The sequence below is a fragment of the Schistocerca nitens genome, chromosome 2 (genome assembly GCF_023898315.1).
Source record: "Schistocerca nitens isolate TAMUIC-IGC-003100 chromosome 2, iqSchNite1.1, whole genome shotgun sequence".
In the NCBI taxonomy this organism is placed as follows: domain Eukaryota; kingdom Metazoa; phylum Arthropoda; class Insecta; order Orthoptera; family Acrididae; genus Schistocerca; species Schistocerca nitens.
In genome coordinates, this window is record NC_064615.1 from 726744536 (window position 1) to 726761531 (window position 16996).

Consider the following 16996-nt stretch of genomic DNA (forward strand, 5'->3'; position numbering starts at 1 on the left):
AAAATGAATTGAACGATTTGGTTCGCGATCTAAAACTTTCGAAACAGCAAACTGAGCTCTTGGGGTCGAGACAGCAACAACGGAACCTCCTAGCTCAAAGGACAAGAATTTCCTGTTTCAGAACAAGAGGTGCTCCCTTCGCTCAGTATTTCGATATGCAGAATTCAATGTGTGTATGTAGAGATGTCAATGGTCTGACGAGGCAGCTAGGTGTACGACATAACCCACAGGAGTGGCGACTATTTATTGACTCCAGTAAAACCAGCTTGGAAGCAGTATTACTGCATAATGGCAATGCATTTCTATCAATACCTTTGACTTACGCAGTAGATATGAAAGAAACTTATGAAACCATGGCTTTGTTGCTAGAGGCAATCAAATATAAGGATCATGACTGGCAGCTTTGCTGTGATTTAAAAGTTGTTGCATTCCTTACAGTTTTACAGGCTGTATTCACGAAGTATTGCTGCTTTTTTGCCTTTGGGACAGCCGCGACACCAAGAACCACTATACAGTCAAGGAATGGCCTATAAGGAAGTCATATGTTCCTGGAAACGTAAATGTGAACAATAGCCCATCGGTTGAGCCCGATAAAATCATTTTGCCTCCCCATCGTATCAAGCTGGGCCTTATCAAGAACTTTGTAAAAGCTCTGGATAAAAAAGAAAAGTTTCCCAAGACCACAAATAATAAAACTGTTGTAAGAACCAACCTTTGATACCAAACTCACAGAGATCCAATTAGCTGCTTCGTCTTCTTTTAAAGCAATTGTGAAGGGCTTTTTGGGTAACAGAAAAGACAAAAACTATGCTACCATTGTGAATGATCTGTTGAACAACTATAAGAACATGGGTGTAGAATGTCGCTTAAAATTCACTTTTTACATTCTCACCTTGATTTCTTCCCGGAAAATTTGGGAGCCAAAGCGATGAGCATGGTGAACGCTTTCACCAAGACCTTCTTACCATGGAACGCAGTTACCAAGGCCATTCGAACCCTTCTATGATGGGTGACTATTGCTGGGTTGTTGTTAGGAAGAGTGATGAAACGGCAAACAAAAGAAGAGCTCCGTTGACGCATTTTTCAAAAACCAAAGACGATTAAAGGTGAAAATATCTTCTGAACTAATTTGGTCCTTTTATTGGCATCATGCCCATATATATAGATACAAAATAGTATTGATTTCAAACGTTCTGAATGTGTATTTTTGTTTGACTTATTTGTGTCAATTTTCGCTATAACCATTTTTTATTCTGCTGTGTCTCTAGGAAATGTGACGTCATAGAGAAAAACTGATTTTACCAGTGTATTCAGCGCCACAAAATTAGGTAAATCACCCATTGACAAACCAGATGTAGAAAAAAAGTATAAATTTATTAACTAGTGTGATCATTGCACAAACATTTAAAACATACCCTAAATTGCTATTGCACTATGGACAAATAAACACTGATGAGGGTTTAAATGAAAGAGAGGATTAAGTAAAACGAAATTCAAGCAAAATGAGGAATAGAAATAATGAATGCAATAACATGGACGAAAAAATATCATGATAAAATGCAATAAATTAAATTGAAATTAATATCTAAAATTAATTAAAATTACATGACCGAAGATTTCAAGCGGAAAAAGGATGATTATTGGATAGAAATAGCAAAATTAAGTAGTTGATGCGATGTTTAAAATGATTTGCCAAAGGAAGAGAAATAAAAAGTTACATTTAAACCAATCAAGTGAATAAAGATGATCAAAAATTTCAATAAAAATTTAAAAGTAAAAGAAAATTAAAGTAGCTGCCATGATTAGAACCCACATCTTCTGCACAGCAAGACTTTATCCTATCCATTACGCCAACAATACGATACAAGTTTTTTAATGCTATTGAGCTTCACACAAAATTCCGAAATTTCTTGGTCAATAACTCACAATGGAGGTATAATGGAGCATATTATTTTTTCTTCCTTCGCTCTTTTTCTTTTATGCATGTTAACTATATATATACAAAGCCAAAGGTAAATTAACGAGTTGCTTTGTGGCAGAGATAATGTTTTGACACAAAAAGGGAGAAGAGGTACGCGCTTCAATAGATTAATTTCTGTATCTTCACCTGTTTGTTTCTATAAGTGGTTCCGGGCGGACGTATGATGAGATCCGTCATACCAGATTTGTTTAAAAATAGGTATTTCAAACGCTCATTAAAAGTGTTAGAAAAAGTTACTAGGAAACTAAAGTTTTATTCATATATTCACATCGACCACACTCGTCCGTTCATCATTTCGCCCGCGCCCAGAATCCTGCATCTGCAGGTTCAGAGCAGATAAAAGGAATTTGCGCGAGCAGCGGAGGAGCAATCCTGCATCGGAATTGTTATAATCAGGACTACGCGCAATGGAATTAATGTGAAGAAGTACGTAACTTAAATGATGGACATCGATCTTAAATGTATTGACACTGAAGATCTGTTGATATTAGTAGCAGTTAAAGTTCATCCAGGATAAGTGTAACTTCTAATTTCCTTCAGTTATTCTTTCCAATTAATTTTTTTAATTGAAGAATGAGATTTTCACTCTGCAGCGGAGTGTGTGCTGATATGAAACTTCTTGGCAGATTAAAACTGTGTACCGGATCGAGACTCGAACTCGGGACCTTTGCCTTTCGTGGGCAAGTGCTCTACCAACTGAGCTCCTAAGCACGACTCACGCCCCGTTCTCACAGCTTCACTTCCACTAGTACCTCGTCTCCTACTTTCCAAACTTCACAGAAGCTCTCCTGCGAACCATGCAGAACTAGCACTCCTGAAAGAAAGGATATTGCGGAGACATGGCTTAGCCACAGCCTGGGGGATGTTTCCAGAATGAGACTTTCACTCTCCAGCGGAGTGTGCGCTGATATGAAACTTCCTGGCAGATTAAAACTGTGTGCCGGACCGAGACTCGAACTCGGGTCTTTGCCTTTCGTCGGCAAGTGCTCTACCACACTCCGCTGCAGAGTGAAAATCTCATTCTGGAAACATCGCCCAGGCTGTGGCTAAGCCATGTCTCCGCAGTATCCTTTCTTTCAGGAGTGCTAGTTCTTCAAGGTTCGCAGGAGAGCTTTTGTAAAGTTTGGAAGGTAGGAGATGTGGTACTGATAGAAGTAAAGCTGTGAGGACGAGGCATGAATCGTGCTTGGGTAGCTCAGTTAGAGCACTTGCCCGCGAAAGGCGAAGGTCCCGAGTTTCGGTCCGGCACACGGTTTTAATCTGCTAGGAAGTTTCAATTTTTTTTAATTATCCAAGCAGCAATTATTAGTCAGCTTCCACTATTTGCCTGCCCGCCTATTCTGCCACTATTCAAGGGTCCACCAGGGCGAATGGCTACAAGCTGTGATAGTTGGGACCTTAATCTACATCACGGTATAGATGGTTTCAATGCTGAGGACCACTTCTTTTCAGAATGTGTTCAAGAATTATGCAGCAAATAGATATAATATTAGTCAATAATTATAAGGGTGCGTCCTTTTACCTTTCTTATATGCAGGAGTCATATACGTTTTATGCCAGTCGCTTGGGACTTTCCGCTGGTCTAGAGGTAAATGCAACATAATACGTGCCAAAGAAAATCACTACTACATTGCTTCCTAAGGTGGACCGACACGCCATGAAACAAGCGTTCACGATGTTTCGGCTGGACAGAGTACGAAAACGTCAGTACATTGCGAACGAGTGAGGGAGGGAGTTGAAGGGCTGGACTTACTTCATGGCGGCGCGCTGCATGGTGCAGAACTCGGCGGGCCGCAGGGGGTGCGCGCCGCCTGCGGGGGCGGCCCCCCTCCTGGCCCCCAGCCTGCGCGGCGCCGCCTCGTCAGACGGCGTCTTGCGGCGGCCCTGCTGCACCGCCGGCCGCTCGCGGCGCGCGCGCGACTCCACCGCATTCTGCGGAAACCCGCCGCACAGCTCAGCAGAGACAACACAAGAGCATCTGCAGCGTGTCCCAGATAAAGAGTAAACAGAATTATTACTCGCCGACGTGAACACTCTACTGATTTTTGTAGTATTTCATGTTTTAAAAAATGGTTCAAATGGCTCTGAGCACTATGGGACTCAACATCTTAGGTCATAAGTCCCCTAGAACTTAGAACTACTTAAACCTAACTAACCTAAGGACATCACACACGTCCATGTCAGAGGCAGGATTCGAACCTGCGACCGTAGCGGTCGTGCGGTTCCAGACTGAAGCGCCTAGAAACGACGGCCACACCGGCCGCCAAATGATTGGTCATGCTGACGTAACTTGTTAATACCATCGCTTGCTGGCTCACTAGCTGTAGGTCACAAATTATGCGGTATTTGCGGCTGCACGTAGGTTACAGCTGTCGAACTACACCACTCCTTCCGTTTGGTTGTCATTCACAGCGGAGCCCCTGCCACTACCGTAGTCCACGCACTACTGCTCAGTCTGTTCAGGTATAGGCCAAGTTATTTTATGCATGCTCTAACAGTTTTCCGTCCAGCTTTAAGTTATTCATGTAGCTGGCAGCACAACAAAGCACAGTGGAGAAAAACAGTGTCTCCATCTGCGCAATCAACAGCTTATGTATAAACTTGGCATTTTCTCCGTTCAAAAAAGGTAGGAAGTCGGATGTATCAGCCTGTCGAAGATGAAGTTAGTAAGGAGGAGCAAAACGTCGAATTATGGAAGAAAGCAGATGTGGCCTTTCAAAGAATCCAACCTGGAATTTTTCTTAAGCGATTTAGGAACGTTATGTGCTGCACCACTGCTTTGTAATTTGGCATTTGTTATTGGCCAATTAAGAAATTGGACAGCTGTAGGCTTTGGAGAGGCCAAGCAGATGGGAAGCTGGTAAGCACGGTGTCTTCTCAAACCATGGATGGGCCTAGCCATCCCGTTTCAGCCACGCAGTGTCTGTCACCGCTTGCAGCCAACCCTGAGAGGTACTCCATGACAGTCATTGACCTGATGCCGGTTATCCAGTCTGCTGTTATTAGATGCCACCTCCACAAACTGCAAAACTATCAATTGCGTGGAGGCTTCACTGATGATTTTACTAGACTGAGTCATGTTGAAACAGCCGGCCGGAGTGGCCGAGCGGTTCTAGGCGCTACAGTCTGGACCGCGTGACCGCTACGTTCGCAGGTTCGAATCCTGCCTCGGGCATGGAAGTGTCTGGTGTCCTTAGGTTATTTAGCTTTAATTAGTTATGAGTTCTAGGCGACTGCTGACGTCAGAAGTTAAGTCGCATAGTGCTCAGAGCCATTTGAACCATTTTAAACCACCGCGGCTGGCCCGGATTTAAAAAGTAGTTTCGTTGATTGCGAAGGACCACTAACTTCTGGCTTTAGTTAAACACTTTCAAACACCATCTCCGCTCTAAAGGATCGCCGACTTGTCACCTCATCCCCACGGTGGCTACCGTCCGACTCGATTTCGCGAGCTGCAGAATACTCCATGAAATTATGAGGGGCAGTCAAATGAAAAGTGAACACCCGCCACATTGGGACTTTGGAATGGTTCCATTCAAGAATAATCACCACACACATTAAACCATTCATCCCACTGGGAGACGGGAAGAGGACTAGCAAACTGGAGCGGCCAGGAAATCACATGTTACATCATGACGACATCCTTTCTCACATCATTACACAAGGCAGGTTCCGTGGCAACTCCTCCATTTGTACACATGGGCTTCGAAGCTGAGGAAAAGGCCTCTTGTGAGTATTGTATTGTATAGTGATTAAAATTCTTCTGGGTATTATGCCGCGTCATTGCTAAGAACTGACAACAATAATAAACTAAAACCAACCATTCGGCCGAATTGCAACGGCCTACCTCAGGGCACGACTGGTTTTGCATGGGGATAGGTGCTTCTATTTATTACAGACTATCGATGTCTGACGTCATTGTTGTAAAACTTGTAATTGGCCCTCTAATATGATTGGCTTGTCATGACGTAAGGGAAGATGGAAAGAAAGAGGCTATTCGTGGATATCCATGTCGTCAACGATTCCACTGGTACACTTACCATATGTAAAAGGCGTCAGTGAACGGCTAGGCAACTTCCTCCGCCGACGAGGTTTCAAACCGATTTTTCGAAGCAGTCACAGGATCCGTGTTTACGAACTACGATGTGAGTGCGGAGCTGCCTACATAGGAGAAACAGGGAGACCTGTTAGCTTACGAATAGCAGAACACGAACGCTATTTACGATTACAACAACATAATAAATCGGCGATAGCGGAACACTACCGTGACTGTGGACAACCTATCAGGCTCCAGGAAGCCCGAGTACTGGCGAAAGAATCGTGGATGCGAGAACGCAAAATACGGGAAGCGATCGAAATTATTAAGCAGCCTGACAACATCAACAGAGAAGATGGCTACAAACTCCCGGCGTCCTGGCTGCCGACCATCCCAGTCCAACGGGCCGCGAGCGGTCGAGGGGCAGTAGCTACACGGGACACGGACGTATCTGCACAAACAGCTGTAGAGCAACTGTCAGTCCGCTTCCGCTCACACCAGGAGGAAAACTTGCTGACCAGAAGCCGAACGCTGATTGGCGGACAGCTACCAATCGTTGACGACATGGATATCCACGAATAGCCTCTTTCTTTCCATCTTCCCTTACGTCACGACTAGCCAATCATATTAGAGAGCCAATTAGAAGTTTTACAACAGTGACGTCCGACATCGATAGTCTGTAATAAACAGAAGCACCTATCCCCATGCAAAACCAGTCGTGCCCTGAGAAAGGCCGTTGCAATTCGGCCGAAACGTCGGTTTTAGTTTATTATTGTTGTCAGTTTTTAGCAATGACGCGGCTTAATACCCAGAAGAATTTTAATCACTATGCCACCGGCCGCGGAAGCCTACGTTCTTATATTGTATTCTTACACCATTTCGCTATTTTAGCTGTGAAGTCATCGCTGATGTGCGTCCACATACACAGTAAACAACGGGTCCTATGGATAAAACGGAGAATGTACTTTATTCTCGGAGAACATACATTTACGTGAATATTGCGAGTCGGAGAATATGCTTCATCTGAGAATGTCCTCAGCTTGAGTTAAAAGAGGGTCGAAGTTGCTCAACGCGAAGATTCACCGATTTCGTATAAATATAACTACATAAGTTTTTCACAAGCGGATTTCATTCTCCGTTTTTTGAAGTGAGCTCTGTACCATACTCCAAGCTCAGTGTCAGTTCTGTTGAGGTTAAGTTCTTCCGAGTTTTATCAGTGAAAATGGCTGTGTTGATATTGCTCGGAAGATAAAAATTCGTCTAGTTATATGTTCTCATTGTGAATGTGTAAAATTTTCCAACGCATCGGCCTTTGTTAAAAATGGCCTTCGGTTATAAGGTACCAGGTACATCTACATCTACATGGTTACACTGCAATTCACACTTAAAGTACCTGGCAGAGGGTTCATCGAACCATTTTCATACTACTTCTGTACCATTCCACTCTCGAAAGGCGCGTGGGAATAAGGAACACCTAAATCTTTCCGTTCGAGCTCTGATTTCTTATTTTATTATGAAGATAATTTCTCGCTACGTAGGTGGATTTCAACAAAATATTTTCGCATTCGGAAGAGAAAGCTGGTGATTGAAATTTCGTAAATAGATCACGCCGCAAAGAAAACCGTCTTTCTTTCAGTGACTGCCACCCCAACTTGCGTATCATATCAGTGACACTCTCACCCCTATAGCGCGATAACACCAAACGAGCTGCCCTTCTTTGCACTTTTTCGATGTCCTCCGACAATCCTACCTGGTAAGGATCCCACACCGAGCAGCAATGTTCCAGCAGAGGACGGACAAGTGTAATGTAAGCTGTCTCCTTAGTGGGTTTGTCGCATCTTCTAAGTGTTCTGCCAGCAAAGCGCAGTCTTTGTTTCGCCTTCCCCACAATATCATCTACGTGGTCTTTCCAATTTAAGTTGCTCGTAATTGTAATTCCTACGCTCAGTCTGGAACCGCGCGACTGCTACGGTCGCAGGTTCGAATCCTGCCTCGGGCGTGGATGTGTGTGATGTCCTTAGGTTAGTTAGGTTTAAGTAGTTCTAAGTTCTAGGGGACTGATGACCACAGATGTTAAGTCCCATAGTGCTCAGAGCCATTTGAACCATTTGTAATTCCTAGGTATTTAGTCGAATTGACAGCCCTTAGATTAGCTCAGAGCCATTTGAAGCATTTGAACCATGTTGAAACACCCATCTCAGTAAGTGCCGTAGCCTCCACGGGCAGCAATGCAGGCGCTGACTCTGGCACCCAGTCAACCGCACAGATGGCGAATACTGTCCTGGACCACATTATGCCGCGCCTACTCGACCTGTTCACGTAGTTTTGTAAGAGTTGTCGGTTGACTAGTCGCGCGAGTAACTTCTCGTCCCATCATACCCCACACGTGCTTTATTGGAGACAAATCTAGTGATCGTGCTGGCCAGGGAAGTTCCTGCCCATCTTGCAGAGGACGTTGAGTTTCAATGGAAGTGTGTGGCCAAGCATTATCCTGTTGGACGACACGTCACCTTCCTTTTGCAAGAAAGGCAAAAGAACGAGTCAGACAACATTCTGCGTGTACTTAGTGCTGGTTAGCGTTCCCTCCAGAAACAACAGAGGTTCCAGAAACAGCAGAGGTGAGCGAGTGTTGTAGCTTATCGCCCCTCAGACCATAAGGCCTGGGGAAGGATCAGTGTGTACTGGACGAAAAGACTCTACGAGGCAACGCTCACCTGGACTACGTCGTGCACGCCAACGACCATCACTTGCGTGCAGGCAGAATCTGGTTTGTTAGCTGGAGACAAGGGCGCGCCATTCCGTCTTCAAGTGATCCTGTGACGGCACCAGTCGAGCCGTGCATGTCGATGCTGTGGCGCGATTGGAAGGCGAACTAGAGGCGTGCGTACCCGTGGTCCCACTGCTAATAACCGGATCGCAGCAGTTCGTGTTGACACGTCTGGGATCACAAGCCCACTTATGTGTGCTGTGCTAGCAGTGAAATCTGCCACTGCTGCCCTTACAATATGAAAATCTCTGTGGACATCTGTGCTATGTGTAGGCCTACGTCAGGACATCGTGTATGGGTGTGAGAATGTTCACTTGACAACTGATAACTGCGTCGTTGCACAACTGACGTAGCACGTTCAACTTGTGTGGCAGTTATCCGAAAGGACCATCCCGCCACTCAGAAGGCCACAGTTTGATCCCTTTCAAACTCGCCCAGTCGGCTGTAAGAAGCACCAGTGCGTCTCCGTGGCATGGTCGCCTGCTTACTTCACACGTTTGCACCAGACTGAGCCTTCTGGCTGTGTCTTTCCCTATTAAAGCATAGACACGGATGGCGTTCTGGTAGCTATGGCACTATGCAGGGCGGATATAATTAAACATTCGCTTCTTGAGCTTTTCGAACGGCGGACCATGGAATCTTCAGCTGTCGTGACACAGTTCGTACACTGCACATTGCGTCCAGCATTCTCAATCATGGCAACAAACTTCAACAATTTGTGGCACAATCGGCTGTCGGCCTCTCCCAGGAGCAATCCCCATCACCAGTTACTTCGAACTTCCGAATCATGTTCTTCAACCCTGTTTTGGAAGAGGACCTCTTCGTATACCAGGTGCGGCTAGAAAAAAACCGGACTGATGCTGGAAAAACATTTATTTACAATTATTTACAATTTCATGTTATCTCCTTCAATGTACTCTCCTCCTCGGTCTCTACACCGCTCCATACGAATTTTCCACTGTTCATAGCAATGCTGCAGATCATTTTCGGTTAGTCCATACATTACTTCCGTCGCTTTTTCTTTTACTGCTTCAACAGTCTCAAATCTAGTTCCTTTCAAAGCTGACTTGACTTTAGGGAAAAGAAAAAAGTCACAGGGGGCCAAATCAGGTGAGTAGGGTGGATGATCTAAGATGGGAATGTTGTGTTTTGCCAAAAACGTCTTCACTGACAACGCACTGTGAGCTGAGGCATTGTCTTGGTGAAGGATCCATGACTTTTTTCTCCACAAATCGTTCCGTTTTCTCCGTACTCGCTCACGTAGGGTAGCCAGGACGCTAATGTAGTAATGCTGATTCACTGTTTGTCCCTCTGGTACCCAATCAATGTGTACAATCCCTTTGATGTCAAAAAAAAAAAAACAATCATCATTGCCTTGAATTTCGATTTTGACATTCGTGCTTTTTTTTGTCGTGGAGAACCAGGAGTTTTCCAATGCATCGATTGGCGTTTAGTTTAGGGATCGTAAGTAAAAAACCATGATTCATCGCCAGTAATAACATTTTATAAGAAGGTGGGATCACTTTCAATGTTTTCCAGGATGTCAGAACAAATCATTCTTCGGCGTTCCTTCTGTTCAATTGTGAGACACTTTGGAACCATTTTTGAACACACTTTGTTCATGTTGAAACTTTCATGAAGAATCTGCCTAACACTTTCCTTGTCAACTCCTGTTAACTCAGACACTGCTCTGATTGTTAAACGGCGATCTTGTCGAACAACTTTACCGATTTTTTCAATGTTTGCATCAGTTTTTGCTGACAATGGTCTGCCAGTGCGAGTGTCATCACTGGTGTCTTCGCGGCCATCTTTAAATCGTTTAAACCACTCAAACACTTGTGTTCGCGATAAACAATCATCGCCGTACACTTGTTGTAACATTACAAACGTTTCACTTGCAGATTTTCCTAGTTTGAAACAAAATTTGATGTTAACACGCTTTTCTTTCTGTACACTCAACATTTTCCGACGCACAGACAAAACGTCAACTACTTAAAACAGACGCCACGGGCAGACTGAGTGCAGGAGGCAGATGAAACTCGAGCAGTAGGCGGAGCGAGAGTCACGTGACAGGCCACGCGACTTTCAGCCTTATTGCATTCGTTTTATTGTTTCACCAGTACTAGTCCGGTTTTTTTCTAGCCACACCTCGTACATTTAATGCTTCGATACTCGCTAAGAGCAGCCGCTATTGTGATAAAATAGCTTTACGAGTAACGCCGTGCTCACCTTGTGCTTGCCCATGTAGACTGACTGCAACTATGATTCACACTCACGCTTATGTTTCAACTTTTCGTCGCCATACTAGTACCAGCGCCTAACGGAAAGTCATGACACTAACACTACTAACATCGCAAATCCTGCAGCAGACAGTCTGAACATCATTCCTATGAAATTTAGTACCCGTACAGTAAATAGTTTTCCGTCGACAGTGGCTCAAGCAGTGATAGTTTAATTGTAACTACCCTGTACTTGACTCGCGAACGCACCATTATGCGTCATACTAAACCAAAATTATCTCCTGCTAGAAAACTCTGAGAGAGTTCCGGTTTGGAGCAGATGAAAATGTGATGTATCCTTAAGATTTCTTTCGCACAATTTATTCACCAAACTTCAATAACAAAAGTGTCCCACATGTCGAATATTCAGTAACATCGTCAGAAAATGCATTTTCGTAAACTTTTGCCAGTAGTTAAAATTGCCTAGTAATTGTCTTAATAATTTGTGATGCACATAAAACTAAGATCTAAATGTAGCGCAACTCTTTCAGAACACACTGATGCCCGTTCCAAATTTGTACATTGAATACTTACTTTCGTAACTGTTGTTATTATTCTCTTCTTGAATGCAAACATTGTTAAACTTCCACTTCCTTATTTCTTAGGTTTAATAAGTGTGAGACGCTGCAATTACAGAAAACTAGGAACATAAGATAACTGCTACTGGTCCGCCCTGCGTCCAAATGACCGGACGCAACAACTAGAACGGCGCTGAGCAGCGCAGGAATCCGCAGAATGGAGCAAAGTGCTCGTAGGTGCGCAGCATTGTACCGATGTGTGCGCGCAATAACGGTGGGAAATGAGAAACGCCGTCCAAATAGAGCCGCGCGCAAATGAACCATTTACTTTCACGTACGGGCACTGCGTGGAACTTGTTCGTTGTTGCGCAGAGCGTTGCGGTTTGACGTCCACGCCAGACGCGCCGCACTGCGAAAAACCTCTTCCCTTGTTTTGGCGCAGCGCGACGACGTAGCCTGTGTGGCGTAGCTCGCGCAAATTAACGTGGCACCAGCGCAGAAAAGCATTCTCGTCCTGAACACTGGGCGACTCTCCATCCTGTCGTTCCGAAGGGGTAGCCGCCTCAGTTGACGGTCGTCTGCCGACATGCACTGTTGAGAGCATTCTCCTTGTTTATTTCCAACATTGCACAGTACCACTGCTTGGAGCACCATAGTTGCAGGAAAAGTTTTTCAGAATCAGGCACGTGTGATTATATGCAACACCATTACACTTTTGTGGAAAGAGGCAAAAATCTCACGATACTGTGCTGCAGAGGCTTGCACGAACCACTAGCTATTTGAATCACATGATAAAGAGAATAAAAAAGGAGGAAACTTAGCTGCAAGTGCTTCCCAAAGCTCCACAACTTCAGGAGAGACACGGAAGGAGGACAAGAATACTAAAATAATTTTGACGAACAGGCTTTCAGGCAACAGACAAATAATTTCCTCCTGACTCCTATTTTTTATTTTACATTGTCAGTATCGGAGCAGGCACCATTGTCCGCTACGCAACATTTTTACCCCTTTTTTGTTTTGAGACTTGCTTCTGCCAACAAGAGGCTGGACTTTTTTTTATTTGGTTGACCCTTTTTTTACGAGACTATTTATTTTTCTGTACTCTAGTGAGAAACTATTGACTTTGAAAACCTATATTGATTAAGTGATTGGTCATGCTGACATAACTTCTTAATATCATCGCTTGCTGACTCACTAGCGGTAGGCCACAAATTATGCGGTATTTGCGGCTGCACGTAGGTTACAGTTGTCGAACTGCACCACTCCTTCCGTTTGGTTGTCATTCACAGCGGAGCCCCTGCCACTACCGTAGTCCACGCACTACTGCTCAGTCTGTTCAGGTATAGGCCAAGTTATTTTATGCATGCTCTAACAGTTTTCCGTCCAGCTTTAAGTTATTCATGTAGCCGGCAGCACAACAAAGCACAGTGGCGAAAAAAAGTGTCTCCATCTGCGCAATCGACAGCTGATGTATCAACTTGGCATTTTCTCCGCTCAAAAAAGGTAGGAAGACGGGTGTATCAGCCCGTCGAAGATGAAGTCAGTGAGGAGGAGCAAAACGTCGAATTGTGGAGAAAGCAGATGTCGCCTTTTAAAGAATCCATCCCGGAATTTTTCTTAAGCGATTTAGGAATGTTATGTGCTGCACCACTGCTTTTTAATTTGGCATTTGTTATTGGCCAATTAAGAAATTGTACAGCTGTAGGCTTTAGAGAGGCCAAGCAGACGGGAAGCTGGCAAGCACGGTGTCTCTCAAACCATGGGTGGGCCTAGCCATCCCGTTTCAGCCACGCAGTGTCTGTCACCGCTTGCAGCCAACCCCGAGAGGTACTCCATGACAGTCATCGACCTGATGCGGGTTATCCAGTCTGCTGTTATTAGATGCCATCTCCACTAACTGCAAAACTATCAATTGCGTGGAGGCTTCACTCCGTTCCATTGGGCAATGGGGGAAGGGGGGGGGGGAGGTGGCACCTATCAACTTCAGGCTGTCTACCTGCTATCTGCAAGACCATTGTTCACATCTGGCTCTGACTACGTAGTTGCTGGACCACCGTCTCCCTGTGTGGTTACACTCTGCTGCTGTAGACTCTCCTGTGCAAGGCGCTGTCATTGCACATTAACAAATTGTTCCGGTCTATTATGCCGTGGTCAAATGGATTTCACTTTAAAACCCGACGTTTCGTCCCCATCTGCGGAGGACATAGGGGGATCGTAGTTTTGTTGAGAATGTCCGATTCACACCCTGGATCACTACTGACTACAGCAAAGTTCCGCTTCAGCGAGCTTGTGCCCAGTGGCGTAACATCACATGTTTTGAATACGCGAGCGCAGTTGGCCATCGTTGGCTGTCATCATTCGCTGTTGCTATCATCCCATGGTAGAAGACTGGTACACATTTTTTTCAGCACCGGAATCCAAATGTCATTCAGTTTCAAGCCCTCCTCCTTCCCACTGAAATTCCTGGGGTGTTTTGCAGTCTCCATGGCCTCTCTGTATAGCCTTTCATGGTATCCGCTTGTGGCTGCCAGTAGCTGAGTCCTATCCAAATGAATGTGATGGTCTCCTGGCTGGAAAGCATGTAGCGCAACAGCTGGTCTGTCAATCTCCTCTCTTCTGCAATTGCCCTTATGTTCTTCGAGTCGTTTTTTGACAGTTCTTTTTGTAGTTTACCGAAAACTCATGCACAGAGGCTGTTATCTACACAGGGATTCGAACGACCACCCACAACATTGGCGGACAGAGCAAGGAAAATCTGCGAACCAGAGCTGCTCGATGCAGAATTAAAACATCTCACCAATGCACTGCTCAATAATGTTATTCGTTCAAGGGTGAAAAGAGCGTTAAGACCACCGCGTAGGAATTATAGCGAGGCTCAAGCGCCGGTGAAATCGAAAGCTTTCCTACTATTCATTAAGGACGTGACTGACCACACAAGAAAAATCCTGAAAAAGGGGGACATAGTGGTAATCTACATACCAAGACGGTAGATACAAGCTCACCGAAAATGTTCGCCAGCCGCTGGAAAAAGCTGGAGTTTATAGGATTCCGTTTAGTTGCGGGGAGGTGTACGCGGGTAGTACAAAAATAACAGCGGACGACGGCAGTCGAAAACGGCCAATTGCGCTCTCGTATTCAAAACGATGCCTACGAGAAAGACAGGCAGCGGGGCGTACGTCACGAAGGTAGTCCTGAGCTCGCTCGCTCAGCTCAGCCGACAAAATGCGTTTCTAAACCTGTTAACCTGCAGCTCGGCGTGTAAGTACTAACGAGAATTGCATCTTCCACTGGAATCTGCTATTATGAGGACTTATTGATTAACAGTACTACAGCAAAATTTAATATAACATCAATACTCGGCCGCGCGGGATTAGCCGAGCGGTCTTGGGCGCTGCAGTCATGGACTGTGCGGCTGGTCCCGGCGGAGGTTCGAGTTCTCCCTCGGGCATGGATGTGTGTGGTTGTCCTTAGGATAATTTAGGTTAAGTAGTGTGTAAGCTTAGGGACTGATGACCTTAGCAGTTATATCCCATAAGATTTCACACACATTTGAACATTTTGATCAATACTCGATATAAATGGTATAACGGCTTCTTTATAGCTTTTAGTCTATTCTGCTTAACAATACTCATTACATGCTGGAAGTGGTGCCTTATGCAACAGATAATAATTTTAGCATGACTTTATTTTATTGTACGCCAGTGCAGCCTTAACAAATTATAAATACGCCCATGGACTTCCCATCATTATAGGACTAATAACAAAATGGTTCAAATGGCTCTGAGCACTATGGGACTTAACTTCTGAGCTCATCAGTCCCCTAGAACTTAGAACTACTTCTTTTTTTTTTATTTACTGTTTTTAATACATTCTTAATTTGGTTTCACTTTATACCACAACAAAAATAAATGTGCCTAGCACCGCATCGTGCTCTGAGTAAAGAAAACAATATCTCGGCACGTTCCTACACCGAGGTAATGTATTGGGGAGTGTGTCGCTACTCTCCTTACGCTTCATCATCCAGGTACGTCTTCACGTATGTCGTATGTTATTCCACCGAGAATCGAACTTAGTCTTGTCAGCTCACTCAATGGGCGTCTTCTCCTACCTGTTGATGATCCAGCTGCGTGGAGGGTCGCGTAGGGCACTCCCTAAGTAATTATAAAAATACTGTCTGTATTTTGGGTTCCGTACGATCTTGCAATGACGTTCTTGTAGGTAGTTCCAAAAGTCGAATACATGTTTAGGTCCATCGTGAAATAAGTAGTGTACCGCATGCGCACGGATCCACGTGATTACTTAAACCTAAGGACATCACACACATCCATGCCCGAGGCAGGATTCGAACCTGCGACCGTAGCGGTCGCGGGGTTCCAGACTGAAGCGCCTAGAACCACTCGGCCACTCCGGCCGGCGACTAACAACAGTAAAATTCCATGATAGCGAATTCCTGTAGAAGATTCAGTTTTTGTTTGTACGGACACGCCCAGTTAACAGGTGTAGAAACGTAGTTTGTCTGCTGATTTGAGCTAGCGAGCGAGCGCAGGACTTCCTTCGTGGCGTGCGCGCCGCAGCCTGTCTTCCTCGTAGGCCTCGATTCAATACATGTGACGTCACGCCACTGCGCGGAAGCTCGCGGAAGCGGAATTTTGCTGTAGTCAGCAGCGAGTCAGGGCGTGAATCGGACCTTCAATAAAACTACGATTCCCCCTTGAAAATGTCCTCCGCAGATGGAGACAAAACGTCAGATTTTAAAGTGAAATCTGTTCGACCATGGCGTAATAGCCCGGAACATTTTATTTGTTGTGACATTCCCGCCTGGAAAGTTTACATTTTACAACTGTCGTTGTAGCCTGCACTGGGGTCCTTGGTTCCTCTCCGTGTGCTGTGGTGCTTCCTGTACTGAGTTGCACATTTGTGCCGCACGACGTGACCGACTTTCTATGACGCTCACCATATCTGCGTGCTAGTCCCCCGGATGGGGCCTGTTGTGCAGCTTCACTTGCCGAGGTGCTCACCACGTAACTTCGCACCGCTGCCGCCTTCTCTGCGTGGCTAGGCTGTGTCTTGGCCTCCTCATGAGGCTGTGTGCTGAGGTCAGCACACTCCATGTCATACAGGGTCAGCCTGCATCCTAGGTTGCTGAGCACAGCATGGTATATATGCTGCGGCTTCTCTTTCAAAAGAACGAACTTAGCGATAGGGGTGGCGGAAATTTAAATGGCTACCTGACTTCAGTCTCCCAATTACCAAGCACATTTAACCTTACCTGTTAATCTTCAGCTGTCTTGACCGTGGCCTCATCTATTCTAATAGGAGTTTCTGACTATTAATTAAAAGGTTGTAGGAGGCAACAGGGGAATACTATAGACCAGAAGTCTGACAGATCTTTAAAATCTTGCATATATTTCCATA

At 45.1% G+C, this 16996-nt stretch overlaps 1 protein-coding gene across 1 annotated transcript in view; it reads right to left on the reverse strand.

The window, feature by feature from the left end:
• The window catches only part of LOC126235287 (cilia- and flagella-associated protein 100-like), a 168003-nt gene that overhangs the window by 136577 nt on the left and 14430 nt on the right, over positions 1-16996 (reverse strand). The window contains exon 2 of the mRNA XM_049944013.1: positions 3735-3913. Coding sequence (XP_049799970.1) covers positions 3735-3913 — 179 coding nt within the window. The remainder of the gene's footprint in view (positions 1-3734; positions 3914-16996) is intronic.